The sequence below is a fragment of the Rhinolophus ferrumequinum genome, chromosome 9, assembly GCF_004115265.2.
Source record: "Rhinolophus ferrumequinum isolate MPI-CBG mRhiFer1 chromosome 9, mRhiFer1_v1.p, whole genome shotgun sequence".
Classification (NCBI taxonomy): domain Eukaryota; kingdom Metazoa; phylum Chordata; class Mammalia; order Chiroptera; family Rhinolophidae; genus Rhinolophus; species Rhinolophus ferrumequinum.
Window position 1 is genome coordinate 29,981,780 of NC_046292.1, and position 17,561 is coordinate 29,999,340.

General features: G+C 36.6%; 1 protein-coding gene across 1 annotated transcript in view; it reads left to right on the top strand.

The window, feature by feature from the left end:
• The window catches only part of CCDC30 (coiled-coil domain containing 30), a 98,933-nt gene that overhangs the window by 48,232 nt on the left and 33,140 nt on the right, over positions 1–17,561 (top strand). The window contains 5 exon segments of the mRNA XM_033115461.1: positions 161–287; positions 1,611–1,765; positions 5,497–5,666; positions 13,305–13,548; positions 14,395–14,574. Coding sequence (XP_032971352.1) covers positions 161–287; positions 1,611–1,765; positions 5,497–5,666; positions 13,305–13,548; positions 14,395–14,574 — 876 coding nt within the window.

The following is a 17,561-nucleotide window of genomic DNA, read 5'->3' on the forward strand; positions in this document are numbered from 1 at the left end:
TGTATCTTATGAGCTATGGTACCATGAACTAGTTTTCCTAGCTTTCTATCTCCCCTAGATGACTTTAAATTGAGTTAGGCAGAAAAAAATTATTATCAGAATTTATAGGAAACATGATTATTATGTATACAATTAATTATGTAAAAAATACTTTTTGCAGATATTGAAAATGAGCCAAGAAAAAACTGAAATATTTGAAAGTGAGTTGTCAGAAGAGAGAGAAGGGAGAAAGTAATTGACATCTGATCTTAATACTCTACAGGAGGATTTGAAAGTTGATAATGAGGTATTTTGCCATTTAGGATTTTATTTTCCTCTTTTTGCATTTCAATTTAAGGATTTCATGTTATCATTTATTTTGATTTCAAAATAAATTGTAGCTATAGAATATTTGTTTCTATCAGCAATAATGGGGTGACTGTTGTTTCCCCAAGCTGAGTTCTAGCACTAGCCAAAAACAGTCCTTTAAGTAGTAAGTGATCGTTATGATAGTCATAGAATCATGGATTCGTCTCTCCTTTTAACTGCTTGTCCTGTCATCTTGGAAAAGTCATAGACATAACCAGCCTATATTTGGAAGAGAGACTGAGAAGTGAGTTCATGGAAGTTTAGATCACCAATTTAGAGGATGGTGACAATCAGGTTGTAGGGTGGGCAAAAGCCACTGCATTGGCCTAAATCCTATCCTGAAGGACTTACGGGAATGTTATGAAATGAGGTAGGAAATCGATATCACTTGCCCTCTTCCTGTGGTTTGAGGTGGCCACTCCTTACCTTTTCTCTTTTTTTGCCCAATGCCTTCCTCTTCAACATTTTCCTCCTGCTCTGATCTCAAGGCTTTGGGAATATACCAAGTAGATCCTCTCCTAAAGTGAATTTTATATCACCTGTTCCTTTTGTAGAGCACCACAGGCTGTCTCTCAGACCTCAGTCATTCCAGTCAAACACTGCATGTTGCATGTCATCAATGTAGAAAATTGATTTTTAAAAATCTATGTCTAACTAAAGTGTTTTCTTTCATGGAAAGAGAAATCAGAGGATTAGCGGAACCTTAGTTGATTAAGTCACTAAATATACATTATTAAGTAAGGGAGCGTAATTCATAGTTAAGAACACAGAATTTGAAGTCAATCAGACAGTTTGAATCTCAGCTTTACCACTTCCAGGCTATGTGAATTTAGGCAGGTCACAAGTTCTCTGAACCTCGGTTTCAATAACCCTACCTCATAGTGTCACAAGATTAAAGATAAACCATATAACACATTGTTTTATAAAGGAAACTTTTTGAAAGGATACATTTTAAAACAGGTAATGTAACTAATGCAGGAATTGCTGAAGAATTTATCTGTATACAAGCCTTGGGTAAAGCAGGAATGAGTCTAGAAACCCAGGCTTTCAACCTGTGAATGATAGAAATTAAGAATGCTCAGTTTAAGTAACTGATTTAAGTAATCTTTGTTTTAACTACTAAGAAATGAGCCTGCTGCGAGAAGGATAGGTTGAAATATTTAAGACATTTGTCAGAATCATTTCAAAGATTCCTTTCTAGATATATTAAACCTTTTATGGGGGAAGTCTTATTTTATTCTACTAAATATCTTCATTTCTTCAATTGCAAAAATCAAAGTCAGAACTTATATCCCTTTGTAATGAAATTCAAAGTCTTCTAGGGGCAGCAGAACACACAGACCATTTTTTAATAGCTTATAACCTGCTACAAAGAGAGAATTCTGAATTAGAAACAAAGATGAGACTGAATTATTAAGTCTTTAAATGTTCAATGTGTGACATACACGTATTTTTCATGATAAAAGATAAGATAAAAACCCACAGCTAACATGCTCAATGGGGAAAAACTAAAAGCATTCCCCTTAAGATCCGGAATAATACAAGGATTCCTTGTCCACTTTCACCTTTTATTCAACATAATACTGGAAGTCCTTGCCATAGCAATCAGACAAGAAAAAGGAATAAAAGGCATAGGAATCAGAAAGGAAGAAGTAAAACTGTTATTGTCTGCAGATGACTTGGTAATATATATAGAGAGAATCCCAAAGATTCCAGAAAACTATTAGAACTGATAAATGAATTTGGTAAAGTAGCAGGATACAAAATTAATATTCAGAAATCAGTTGCATTGTTATATACCAATAGCAGACCATCAGAAAGAGAAATTAAGGAAACAATCCCATTTACAATTGCATCAAAAAAATAAAAAAGAATACCTAGGAATAAATTTAACCAAGGAAGTGAAACACCTTTACTCAGATCATTGTACAACATTGAAGAGAGAAATTAAAGAAGATACAAATAAGTGGAAGCATATACCATACTTATGGATAGAAAGAATTAATACATTTAAAATGTCCATATTACCCAAAACAATTTATAGAGTCAATGCAATCCCTATCAAAATACCAATAACATTTTTCACAGAACTAGAAAAAATGATCCTAAAATTTATATGGAACCATAAAAGACTCCAAATAGTCACAGCAATCCTGAGAAAAAAGAACAATGCTGTAGGTATCACACTACCTGACATCAAAGTATACTACAAGGCCATAGTAATCAAAACAACATGGTATTGGTATAAAAACAGACACATAGATCAATGGAACAGAATAAAGAGCCCAGAAATAAATCCATGCCTATATTGTCATTTAATATATGACAAAGCAAGAATATACACTGGGATAAAGACAGTCTATTCAATAAACGGAGCTGGGAAAACTGGACAGATACCCGCAAAAAAATGAAACTTACTTTCATTTTTCTTACTCCATACATGAGAATAAACTCAAAATGGATTGAGACTTAAATGTAAGACCTGAAACCATAAAACTCCTAGAAAAAGACATAGGCAGTCAACTCTTAAACAGTCAACCCTTAGTAATATTTTTACTACTATATTTCCTTTGGTGAGGGAAACAAAAGAAAAACAAATGGGACTATAAACTAAAAAGGTTTTGCATAGCAAAGGAAACCATCAACAAAACAAGAAGATATCCGATTACTGAATGGGAGAAGATATTCACCAATGATACATCTGATAAGGGGTTAATATATATATATATATAATATATATATATATACACACACACATATACATATATACATACACACATATACATATATGCATACACACACACACATATATATATATAACTCACCCAACTGAACCCCAAGAAAACAAACAATCCAATTAACAAATGGGCAGAGGACCTGAATAGGCATTTCTCCAAAGAAGTCAATAGACATGAAAAGATGCTCAACATCACTGATTGTCAGAGAAATGCAAATAAAAACCACAATGAGATATCACCTCACTCCAGTCAGAATGGCTGTCATCAATAAATCAATAAACAACAAGTGTTGGCGAGGATGTGGAGAAAAGGGAACCCTGTGCATTGTTGGTGGGATTGCAAATTGGTGCAGCCACTATGGAAAACAGTATGGAGGGATCTCAAAAAATTAAAAATAAAATTACCTTATAATCCAGCATTCCACTCCTGGGTATTTATCCAAAGAAATCCAAAAGACTAATTTGAAAAGATATATGCACAATTTTATATTTTTAAATATATAATATATATATATTCATTACAGTGCTATTTATAATATGTACCAAGATATGAAAACAACCTAAATGCCCATCACTACACAACTGGATAAAGAAATTGTGGTATATATATGCAATGGAATATTACTCTGCCATAAAAAAGAGTGAAATCTTCCCATTTGCAACAACATGGATGGACTTAGAGGGTATTATGCTAAATGAAATAAGTCAGACTGAGAAAGACAATTGCATATGATGTCACTTATATGTGGAATCTAAAGAACAGAATAAACAAACAAAACAAACAGACTCATAGATACAGAGAACAAACTGATGGTTTCTAGATGGGAAGAGGGTTGGTGAAATGGATGAGAAAGGTGAAGGGATTAAGAAGTACAAATTTGTAGTTACAAAATAGTCACAGGGATTTGAAATACAGTATGGGGAATATAGTAGTCAGTAGTATATTACAAAAACTATATTTTAAGATGGGTACTATACTTATGGGGGGGTCACTTCATAAATTATATAAATGCCTAACCACTACACTGTACACCTAAAACTAATATAAAATAATATTGAATGTCAATTATAATTTTAAAAATATATAGTCATGGGGTGTAAAGTATAATATAGGGAATATAGTCAATGGTATTGTAATAGCTGTATACGGTGGTCAGAGGGGTAGTAGACTTGGTGGAATTATCACTTTGTGAGGGGTGTAATATCTAATCACTATATTGTTTTGTAACCTAAAACTAATAATAAAAAATAATAATAGGGGGCCGGCCCGGTGGCTCAGGCGGTTAGAGCTCCATGCTTCTAACTCCGAAGGCTTACGGTTCGATTCCGACATAGGCCAGTGGGCTCTCAACCACAAGGTTGCCGGTTCAACTCCTCGAGTCCCGCAAGGGATGGTGGGCTCCGCCCCCTGCAACTAAGATTGAACAGGGCACCTTGAGATGAGCTGCCTCCCGAATGGTTCAGTTGGTTGGAGCACGGGCTCTCAACCACGAGGTTGCCAGTTCAATTTCTCAACTCCCGCAAGGGATGGTGGGCAGCGCCACCTGCAACTAGAAATGGCAGCTGGACCTGGAGCTGAGCAGCGCCCTCCACAACTAAGACTGAAAGGATAACAACTTGAAGCTGAACGGCACCCTCCACAACTAAGACTGAAAGGACAACTTGACTTGGAAAAAAGGCCTGGAAGTGCACACTGTTCCCCAATAAAGTCCTGTTCCCCTTCCCCAATAAAATCTTAAAATAATAATAATAATTAATAAACGGGGGAAATATGCTTAGGAAAAATAAGTAAAGTGCAAATCCCCATTTCCCAGCCCAGACCACTGATTCTGAATGTGGGGGTGGGGCAGCAACATGTGGCTGTGTGTTTAAATCCTCAGGTGAGAGATGCTCAAACTAGACACTAAAGTTAGTCTAGGAGCTTTTACACATTCAAATGTTTCCAAACAAATAGGATCAGACTGGTAGAAATTTGTTCTCTTTAGTGCATATATAATATTTTTTCTATTGTTTTCTTGTAGAGAATATTATTGCTTTTATGAATCAATGAAATCCATTCAAAACTTGAGAACAAAAACGTATAATGATAGTGTAAAACTCTATAGCTCACATCTTTTTGCTTGTTAAAAGATAGAAGAAAACCCTAAAGGGCACTCTGAGAAGCAAACCCCAGAGACCAAAAATACCCTTTTATGTAGAAAACCATGGATTTATGAAACCTTACACTGGTAAAAACGGATTAGATTATATACAACAACTGCAAAGTATTAAATTGGAAGACTTGAACTTGGATGTCAGTTTATGTTACTTAAGGCAATAACTAAGCCTTTAATGGAATCGGTGTAGTTTTTCACAGTTATACATAAGAGTATGCAAAATAAAATTATTTGTCTTTTCACTTAACTTCACAGGTCTTGAAGTTTGCACAAGATTTTGAATAATTAAATAATTTTATGGTAGGGAGCAAAACTGCAGCTGCTAATTTAATTACAAGTGAAAATATCTGTAAAGATCTTGTGTTTAAAGTACCAATTTTGGAAGTAGAGATTCAAAGCCCAAAGGAAGAGAGAAAGGAACTCTGGTAAATTGAGAAAATCCCCTCTCACATTAATTATTTGGAGGGAGGGGACGTACATTTTATTTGGCTTGATCATTATAGGAATTTGACATTCATTTCCAAATGATGTGAGTGGAAAAATTAGTTATAAGCAAGCATTCCCCAAAGAGTTTGTTTTCTGATATATTATTACATTTTAAAAAACTATTTTTCCTGCTTTTTAAAATTAATATATGCTTTTTATTGAAAATTTGCAAAGCATGAGAAAGTGTAAGGAGATGAAGTAACCCATAATTCCCACCATAGAGAGATGTTAACATTCTAATTTTCCTTTCTTATCTTTTTTCTGTACACATATATATGTATTTTTTGCATAATTAAGACTATACTCTGCAGAGAGATTTGTTTTTTGCTGTTTTATTTAACATTGTATCTGATATTTGTTTTGAGAACCTCTTTTTTGTGTGTGTTAATCTTGCCCTCTAACTCTTGTATATCTACTTGGTCATCAAAAGCATCTTTCACAGGAATTTTTGAGGGTTGGGCAAATTCACTACTCTGTTTCGGCACAAAAACTAATCGATACATTCAGATTTTGTCTGGGCAAAAGCCTAAAACTAGATCATCAAAAGGAAACAATAGCTGTCAAGTTTTAGTTATATTCTCTACTAAAGGATACATCATAAATGAACTGGGAAAGTATTGTGTAGGTAGCCCAATTGTGTAGGTAGCCCAATTTAGATCCTCATAAATGTTCTAACATACCTAGAAGGAGATTGTTCTGCCAGTTTGGGGCCTCTGAATTTTATGCCCTCTTAAAAACTGTTTTTGAATTTAGAGTGAGTTCTGAGTCCAAGATTCACAATCATGAAACCTAGTTGCAGAAGTGGGAAGAGCATGTTGGAGAGATGGTGAGGAACAGGTGTGACAGGGTCACCAGAGCAAAGAGCCAAGAAGCTAGGTCACAGCATTTAGGTTGGTTGTAGGGAGAACAGGAAGTCTAGTTTTGAGCATTAGAATAGTGTATTACAGGGTGTTTGAGGGAGATTGTTCTATTATCTCTATATTAGATGAACAGGAGAGGAAAGACAGTCCAATTAATCCAGATATGGAGCCACAGATGAAGAGATAGTTGCCTAGATTGAGTAAGCGGCAATGGAGATGAAATGGCCAAGATGAATGCTTTTCAGAGGAATTGACATTAATGATCAAAGCTGACAAAAGCCCACCCAGCTGATTTGGGTTAATTGGCAGGGATACTTGCCACAGGGAGCGAGATTGTGACCTTAATTCATTTGGAGGTGGGGAAGTTTGCCATGAAAAAAGATACTGGCTTTCTCTATAAAAAGCTCCTTGCTGCCACCTGTTTCTATGACTTGGTCTAAATTGCTTTCCATTGCTGGGACTGTGAGAAGTCTTCATACCTGCCACATGCTTCCGTCTCTCCTCTTCTCATAATGTTTCCCTGCTTGCTTATGTCCTGTGCTCCACTTCAAGTCTCTACTTAATCTCAGCCCCTTTACACAATCACATTCAACAAGAAATTGCCTATCTATGGTACCAGGTGCCAGGTACTGTAAGTAGACACTGAGGATAGAAAATCAGATGCAGTTCCTATCCTTGTGGGCCATATAACCTGATGGGGGAAGATAAACTGTTAAACAAGGGAGTATTGAGTACTATGGGATCACTAAGCAGGGACCCTGGCCCAGGCTAATAAACCAGAAAATATTCTTAAAGGAATTGACAAATTAAATTGAGTCCTAAAATATGAGTACTCAAGGGCCACACAAAAAGATGGTAGAATTATTTTCAGGGAGATATGATGAGTGCAAGAGAAAGCATGATTTGTTTGAGGAACTAAAAGCGACCTCAATGCTGCTATAGTGTAGAGTGTGAAGAAAGGAAAAAAAATGGTGAAGGAGATGATAAGAATGAAGAGGTAGGCAGAGACCAGATCATGAATGTCTGCATTAAGGAGTTTGGGTAATAGGAAACTACTGCAGGGTTTAGTAACATGGGAGACAGAAAAACAGATTTGTGGTTTAAAAAATCACTCTACCTGCTGTGTGGAAAATAGATTGTTGGTACAAGAATGAAGGTAGCAAGACCAGTTAGGAGGCTGTTTGTAATCTAGGTGAGACCCTACCCCAGTTTGTAGGGACAGAGAAAAGTGGATGTGCCTCTTTTTTTCTTTCAATTTTCTTATTTCTGAAGTCTACCTCATCTAATATTAACTTAGATTCCCCTGCTTTCTTTTTATTAATATTTACATGATACGTCTTTTTTCATCTTATTACCTTCAACCTGATTATCATCATTATATTTGAAGTGAGTTTTTGTAGACAGCATATACTTAGGCCTTTTGTTTTAGTCCACTCTGCTAATCTCTGTCTTTTAATTGGTATATTTAGACCATTTACATATATTGTAAACATTCACACACACACACACACACACACACACACACACACACACACGGGGGGGTGCCAAAAACATGTATACACATTTTAAGAGATGTTATCTGTGGTCAAGCAGTAGTTCACTGTAATCAGAAGTGTCTGGACGCTGATGGTAACCACTTTGAGCACCTTTTATAATTGCAGAAGTCAAATGTGACTTGTATTCATCTTTTGTTATCGGTATATGTTGAGTATTACAGTTAATACAGTTTTTTTCCTTTCTTAAAATGTGTATACATTGTTTGGCACCCTCTGTGTGTGTGTGTGTGTGTGTGTGTGTCTAGGCTTAAGGCTGCCACTTATTTTTGTTTGTTTCTGCTGTTTGTATCTGTTTTCTATTTTATGCCTTTCTGTGGATTACTTGAACATTTTTACAATTCCATTGATTTATCTATAGTGTTTTTGAATGATCTCTTTGTATAACTTTATCAGTGGTTGCTCTAAGTATTACATTTTACACACACACACACACACACACACACACACGGACATTAGTTTACCAGTTTGAGTGAAATGTAGAAACCTTACCTTCCTTTATGTCCCTTTACCCTCCCCCATTTATAATACAATTGTCTTAATTTTTTTTTCTGTGCACGCATTTAGACTTACAACAGACAGTGTTATAATTTTTCCTTCAACCACCATACAGAATTTAGGAAACTCAACTGGAGAAGGAAATGTATTTACCCATATTTTTACTCTTTCTGTATTTTCTTCCTTCCTGATGTTCCAAGATTCCTTCCTTTATTATGTCCTTTGTGTATAGAGAATTCTTTGTGTATAGCCATTCTTTTAGAGTATTATCTACTAGTGACAAATTCTCTTAGTTTTTCTTCATCTGAGAATGTCGTGATTTCCTCTTCATTCCTAAAGGATATTTTCACTGGGTACAGGATTCTGGCTTGACAGTTCTTTTCTTTCAGCACTTGAGAAATGTTATGCCACCTCCTTTTGGTCTCTGTGGTTTCCGATGAAAAGTCTGTCATTTGACTTGTTTTTCTCTATAGGTAAGATAGTGTTTTTCTCCTGCTGCTTTCAATATTTTTTTCCTTGTCTTTAGTTTTCAGGAATTTGACTCTGATGTGTTTTGGTACAGATTTCTTTAGGTTTATCCTGTTTGGAGCTCACCCAGTTTCTTGAATTGGTATGTTTATGTCTTTTGGGAAGTTTGTAGCCATTATTTCTTCAAGTACTTTTTTATCTCTGCCTTATTCTCCTTTCATTCCAGGATCCAATGACACAAGCATTAGATCTTTTGTTATAGTCCCACAGTCCCCAGAAGCACTTTGCTGTCTTTTTTTTCAGTCTATTTTCTCTCTATTGTTCAGATTGGGTGATTTCTATTGCTCTGGCTTTAAGTTCTCTGATTTGTTTCTCTGTCCTTTCCATTCTGCTGTTGATTACATCCATTGAGTTTTTAAATTTTGGTTATTGTATTTTTTGATTCTAAAATTTTCATTTGGTTCATATATATATATATATATATATATATATATATATAAATTTTATTGGGGAATATTGGGGGACAGTGAGTTTCTCCAGGGCCCATCAGCTCCAAGTAGTTGTCCTTCAATCTAATTGTGGAGGGTGCAGCTCAGCTCCAAGTCCAGTCGCCTTTTTCAATTTTAGTTGCAGGGGATGCAGCCCACCATCCCAGGGAATTGAACCTACAACCTTGTTGTTGAGAGTTCGCACTCTAACCAACTGAGCTATCTGGCCGCCCCTCTGGAATCTCAGCAGCAGCTCGTTGTCTTCAGTCTAGTTGTGGAGGGCACAGCTCACTGGCCCATGTGGGAATCGAACCAGCAACCCCGCTGTTCAGAGCTCGTGCTCTAACCAACTGAGCCATCCGGCCGCCCTGGTTCTTATTTTATATCTCGTATTTCTTTGCTTAAGACTTTCTAGTTCTTTTCTGAGACTTTCTATTTTTTTTCATTTGTTTCAAGTGTGTTCATAATTGCTCATTGAAGAACTTTTATGATGGCTGATTTAAAATCTTTGTCAAAATCCATAGTGCTCACCATAACACCACAGAACCGAATATTGTCAATAATATTGTAATAATTATATGTGGTATCAGATGAGTACTAGATTTCTCAGGGTGATCACTTCATAAATTATATAAATGTCTAATCACTATGTTGTACGCTTGAAACATATAATATTGTATGTCAACTGTAATTGAAAAAAAATTTTAAGTTTTCTAAATAAATGTTTGTCAGATGATTCTGATATCTTGGTTTTGTCTTCTATTGTGACCTTCTCTCATTCAAGTTGAGATTTTCCTGATTCTTAGTGTGGTGAGTAATTTTAGATTGAAATCTGAATATTTTGGGTATTATAATATACGAGACTCTAGATTTTATTTAAACCTTCTGTTTAGCTGGCTTCTTCTGATACCACTCTGGCAAGGGATGTAGGGGGTGCTGTCTCATTACTACCCCAGGGTGGGGGTAGAAGTCCAGGTTCCCTATTCAGCCTCCACGAGCACCCAAGAAAACAGGGGCTCCTTGTTACTGCTGGTGAGGGTGGGAGTTTCTATTCCCCACTAGGCCTCTGCTTATCTTGTTCTGACTGTGAGTGGGAGGAATGCCTTGTTACTGCTCCCTACGTGGCCTCCATGATATCATGAGGAGGGTGGGTAGAGGTGGTCTTGTTAGGCTGGGTGATGGTGAAAGTCCTGACTCTTCACTAGATCTCTTCTGACACTACCCCAGTGGAAAGGGGGAAGGCTGTCTCCTCACTGCCAGGTGGGGGTGGAAGTCCGGAAACACCATGCCTGTTACTGCCTGGCAGGGATGAAAGTCCCTGCTCCCTGTTGCCTCTGACACAAGCACAGCAGGAGATTTGGGGTGCCTCATAATACCTGGTGAAGGTGGAAGCATAAGCTTCCAACTTGACCTTTGTTGACATGAGTGGGGGTGAGGTCACAGCTTTCTCCCGTCGTTTTTGGCTGGAGTAAAGCAGGTATTATCCAAAAGCTTGCTTTCTTGCTTGACTATTTCCTGGTCCTCTGTCTAGAGAGAACAGGCTTTTGTTGTGCTCATTGGTGTTTTCCAGGTGGTCATCTGGAAGTCTGGGATATATAAGGTAAAAAGGAAACTCACAGCCAAGTCGTTCCTCAAGTCCCGAGTTCCCTAGCTGGTCTGCCTTCTTCTCTGCACGTTTCAGATTCTTCTTATGTTTGTTTTACATATAATGTCCAGGGTTTTTGGTTGTATTTAGTGATAGAAATTAGGAAAAGCATATCTTCTCCATCTTCCTGGAAGCAGAAGTCAGTTTTTCCATTTTTAAAAATATGGTGTATATGTTTGCATTTTTCCTGTCTTCAAGTATATCTAGCATCCATTGGGAGTAGGAAAGGAAAAAGAGTTTATAGAGGATGGAAAAAAAATCATTGTTATGTTATAAGAAATTTATTTTTAAAGAATTTTACTCTTTATCTTACGGTTTTGAACCATTTGAATATAGTGTCTTTTTAAAAAGACTGCTGAGTTCAAAATAAAATACTTAATTCTTTTTTTATACAGTGTTATAGGAATTTTAAAAGGGAAAAAACCCCCTAGACACAATTTTCCCCGTTTTTTTCCAGCGTTTTCTACATATACATTTCTCATGTGTTATGTTTATACACATTATCCATATATATATATACACACACACACTTATATATATGTATTATTGTTCCATCATTTTACTTTAATAAGTATTTTTCATGTTGATAGTCTTTACACCACTTTCAAGTTGATTTATTTTTAATTCTTTTAGCCATTTCCGTGTTTCCATTTAATCACTATTTTAAATAGCATGGTTATGGGCATTATTATATTTTCAGCTATTTTCTTCTTATGAATGATTTTATTGCAGTAAATTCATTGGTATGTCATTATTCATTCAGAGGGTCTGAACATTATTATGGCTCTTGATCTGTATTGCCAGATTGCCTTCTTGAAGGATTTGAGCGCCAACTATATTTTGCGAAGCAAATTATGCTAGGCTCTGAGGTACCTGAAACAAATTTAAGATTAAGGGAATAAAAATAAAATTAGCACGCGTGTGTTCACTCTACTTTTCATCCACGCTCTCCAGCCATCGTGAGTACCTTCCCTCCCCTCGGTTTCTGTGGCTCGCAGTCTCCTGGTTTCCCTCCTCCCGCTCTGGCTTCGCAGCTTGCTCTTCAGGCTTCCGTTCCTCTGCTTGTTTCTTTCAAGTGTTTAGGCTTCTGTCTAGAATGATCCTCCTCCTCTCACTATCCCCCTTCTCCCTGGCTCATCTTATCGAATCCCAACGTTTCTGCTCACGTTCTTCTGTATCTGTATCTTCACCACAGGTATCTCTCTCCAATCAATACCAACATTCCCTCTTCTTTGTTTGCCATCCATTTGCCCATTTGCCCCAGTCAGAAATCCAGGTATCAGCCATGATTCCTTCTTCTCCTTTACCTGCCACATCCACTAAATGACAAATCGTATTAATAAATACCTCTAGAATCCGTTACTTCTTTAAATCCCCACCATCCTTTTCTAGTCACTGTTGTTTATTACATGGATAACTACAACAATCTCTCAGCTGATTTCCCTACCATATGGCATCCAAATAAAGTTTCTCTCTTTTGCCTCTGGGCTTTTACCCATCTTATTTATTAAGTCATCCTGGGATACCTTTATAGTTCCCTGTTCTCATTTCTACTGACACCCTCCAACATACGAGTACATGCATACACATGCAAGTATGCACACACCCCTTCCTTTACACTTATCTAGTTTGTGCCTACTTACCATCAGGCCTCAGATTACTCACTACTGTTTAATCCCTTGTTTACTCATCCTTAGTTCTCACTAAATTGTAAATTCCTTAAGGCAGGGATTACGTTCTATTGTAGCCCTAGTACCTGCCAAAGTGCGTGGTGCTTATTGAGTGATTTTTTTTTTAATCTTTATAATCCCTGTCTCCCCAATGCCATACTAAAAGTTGAAACAGTGAAAAACTCACTTAAACTGGTGATGGGTCATCTTCCTGATGTGGAAAAAAAAATAGGACTTATTTGTTTACTTGTAAGAATACGATAACTGCTGTACTGTAGAATTCAAGTTGAAAATCTTGTTTGTGGTACTTTCTTGACTGATAGATTTTTTTCTTCCATATTCTGCGAATAGAATGAACGTTTTGATAGTTTTTTTATTGTTATATTTGCGCCAAGTCCTGAACTAGGAGAAAGTAAGCAGAAGGAAATTCCAGAAGAGTCAGTAAAGGAGGGCAGTTTACCAAGAGAGGGTCAGAAAGAGGAGGACTCCCAAGAGAACCAAGATGTGAAAGGTGAAGAACAGCAATTGACCTTGAAGCCTGAGGAAGTTGTGAAACTTAGAGAAGAGCTAAGCCAACTGAATCAGAGCCTTCCTCAGGCTCAGAGATCTGGGGATAGCTCAGATGACAGTAACACCCAGGTAGGTGCTGTAAACACATGCTCAGACCAGGTCCATTTCCTCTGATCAGCTGTGGATGTAAACATAATTTTTATAGCATCAATAACGTATATTTATTGAACAAATCATAACCATGACCTGACAGGTAATAAAATAACAAGTGAAATCTGAACTGAGCCCATCAGTTGATGCACTTGATTATAAAGTGTTCTTCGGCTCTATCGAGGCTCAACAGAAAAAAATGCTGATTGTCACTGTTGGCCCTGGCAGGTGGGATAGGGAATGGCAGGATTTGTGCCACATTTGGACCTGGTAGCAGAGTGTGGAGTTGAGTAGTCACTGAAGAAGAAGCATCAGGTAGTAAAAGGAAAGTGATGAGGAAAAGGCTAGAATGGAATCTCTCTTGCTACAAAATGTTCTCTTTCCTTTTGCCAACAGACACTGCGCGCGCACACACACACACATACACACACACAAATACACACACACAAATATACCACATACACATTCACACTTTACTTCTTCACATATTGGCTCTTTGAACTCCCCTTTAAAGCATGTTTCACTCTAAAATTGTCCATGCTTCTGTTCCCCTTTACCGCTCTGAAACATAAGACAGTTAATTGTCTATGCTTTTGTTCACATAATTTGACATTTCCACGCTAATATAACAGGAGTTAACTTATATGAACATGTACCAACTAGCTATAACTATAAAAGAATAATTTGTTGTAGGTAAGCCAACTCCAAAGACATTTACATGTAAGTAATCACATTCTGACAATTCTAGTTCTGACAGCTGGAACCCATGTTTTACCAATATTTTTTCAAGTTGTCCATGTTTCTCTTTTAACATGTTTGTTTTAGGGTCCATCATCTGGAGAAAAACCGAAATGCCAGCAGCAAGAGGAACTACAACAACTTCGCCAGAATTTGCACCGGCTCCAGATTCTGTGCAACTCAGCTGAAAAAGAGCTTCGATATGAGCGAGGAAAGAACTTGGACTTAAAGCAACATAATAGCTTACTTCAGGAAGAAAACATTAAGGTACATCCGCTAGTGGGCACATCCTTTATTGAAGAGTCTCAATGGCTCAACTGGCCCTGGAAATCAGGGAATCAAAATTGCTCAGCTTTCTCATTCATAATAGAGTCCACAGATGGGCGGATTTGTTAGCTCTATAACTCACTCCTTTAACTTTTCCATACCAAGTAGGTACACAGTTCAATTGTTTCTTTGCTGTTGAAGGTGTGTGTATGCTGTTGACCTATAAATATGAAACTTTTTTAAGTTACACAATCTTTTGAAATAATTTCCTAAAATTTTAACGCTTACTAAATTTCCATGACCTGAGCCCTTAGCTAACAAATTGTGGAGTCAGAATGTAAACCAGGTCTATTTCTTTCTAATGCAGAGTTGTCATTCTATATTACAACTCTCCTCAATCGGAGGAACCTCAGCTTTGCAAACTTAGAGTTCACTTTTTAAATCCACTCAGAGATGATCAAATTCTAGGTCTCTAGGTAATGTTAGGCATATTTTATGAGACTGATTTTAAACGCAGAATACTAGTTAATTGCTTTTAAATCATTTTACTGTGAATATAACACTCAGAAAGTCCATAAACCAGAAATACATAGTGTAACAAATACAGTGTGGAGTGATTACTCATGTAACCATCACCCAGGACAAGAAATCGCACGTTGCCCACATACTAGCAGCCCCTGCGTGCCTTTCTCATCATCATCCATCTCTTTTCCGTCTTAGTGGTAGTCACTCATTTGGGTAATTACTCTCTTGCTTTGCTTTATATTATACTTTAACCACCGATCTATGAATCTCACACAATATAGTTCAGTTTTGCCTATTTTTGAATGTTGCAAATATAATCGATCAGTACATATACATGTGTCTGTCTTCTTATGATCTATTGTCTTTGGAAAAGTCATCTATGGGGTGGAGTATAGCCTTTGTTAATTCGTTTTCTTAGCAGTGCCATATTCCACAGTAATAAAATGCCACAATTTATTTATTCTTTCTATGGTTTATGGACATCTTGCATGTTTCCAGTTTGTGACTATTAAGAAGAAGGCTATAGGCTTTCAGAACTTCAGGCAGAGAGCCGTTCTGCCACCACCAACACTTCAACCTAAAGCTGAAGAAGCCACCCGAGACGCACACATATCGTTGGCCATAACCGTGCTGTCTGTTTCACCAATCCCAGCATTACCAAAAGGCTGAGTGTTGGTGCAATGACGGATGATCACAGTTTCCAGGGAACTTATCTTGTTTGGCCCGTGGAGTAAGTGGACAGTATATTAAGAAAGGACCTGTACCCTTTCTATTTACAATAAAAAGTTTAGGTTTCATTATCCTGAACCAATCTAATGTACCACATATTCTTCTCTTCTTTGATTTCTTTGTTTCTTCTTCTATTCATTGGATCTGTCTGTGTTTTACTGAGTTTTTTTATGGCTACATTGTTCTTGAAAAATGTAACTTCCCATCTGTTTAATAGGTTACAGTGCCTTTTGAGAAGAAATCAACAGTTAGTAGATTTGTTCCGTTTTTTTTGTTCCGTAGTCAATGAAGTTTCAAAAGCTGTACCAATCCTCCAAAATAAAATGAGGAAATGAAAAAAAAAGAGAGAGACTGAACTGATTTAGAATGGCTGGGGGTTCACCAGGAAAAGAGGAAGCTTAGGAGAGTTTGATCTAGAAGTTTTCTTGGTAATAACAAAAGACAAGCTATCACCCTATTTTTCCTGTTGACCTACATTGATCCACCAATGATATTGAGGCGTTTTACTCAGGATTTAATTTCTTCATTTCTACATACATTCACTTCTATTCTGTTTAATAAAGTATTTGATCACTTTTACATGTCTGTTAACATTGTTTTTACATAAACCTATTCATCAATTTTTAAATATAGTAATGGCCCTTTTTGCTTTCATGATACTAGTTACCTATACTTTGTTGCTTTTCTCTTACTCAGTCTCACTAGTTTATCCATTTTATTAGACTTTTCAAAGAACCAACTTTTAGCTTTGTTAAATACTATGTAGTATTCTCTTTAGATAAATAAAAATACAGGTATTTCGTAATTTAGAGGCAGTATGGTGTGGAATACTGGATTAGAATCAGAAAATCTGCATTCAGACCTTGGCTGTATCATTTGCCAACTATATTTGAGACTCAGGTTTTTCATCTCTAAAATGGGACAAAATTCCAATCTCAGCTACTACATAGATATGAGCGCTTAACCAATGTAAAAAATTTATTCTAATATCTGCCTCAATTATATACTTCAAATATAGTGCATATTGTATAAGGGATTCTTAAAGAACAGCAGTTAACTCATATTAGGTGTTGCCTGTGTGTCTGGCTCTATTCTTGATGCTTTCATTGTTTTGTTTTATTTAATGTAGCTTCACAACTGTCCTATGAGGTTATCCCTATATTACAGATGAAGAATCTGATGCTCAGAGAGGTTGAACATTAACTTTTAGATTCACTTGATAAAATCTGATTGGTTAATACACAGAAGTCACAAGTGGAGGAAATTATAGTTATAATCCCTACTAATTCATTTGAAAAGCTTTGAGCCCAGGAAATTGTTTTATATGTGGAAAATTCTATCTCAGCATTTTTGTCCGTGAGCTCTGCCTAGTATGTCTATTTAGCAGGTTCTAATATTCTTTAGCATGCCATTCATTCATTTATTTGTCCAGTAAATATTGATCAGTCATCTACAATTAGGCACTCTGATAGGCCTTGGATACCGAGAAGTGAATAAAACACATGGTCCCTGATCTCTTGGAATTTAGAGTGGGGAAGGAGGATGTAAACAGGTAGATAAGTATATGTTTAATTACAAATTGTGATAAGTTCTCTGAAAGAAATAAATGTGGTACAATAAGTAAGGAGACCTCTTCAGATTAAATGATCATGAGAATGAAGCTAGGGAGAGAATGATCCACTCTCAAGGTCTAGGGTAATCCAATAATATTTAGAAGCTGGGTAGCATTGGAA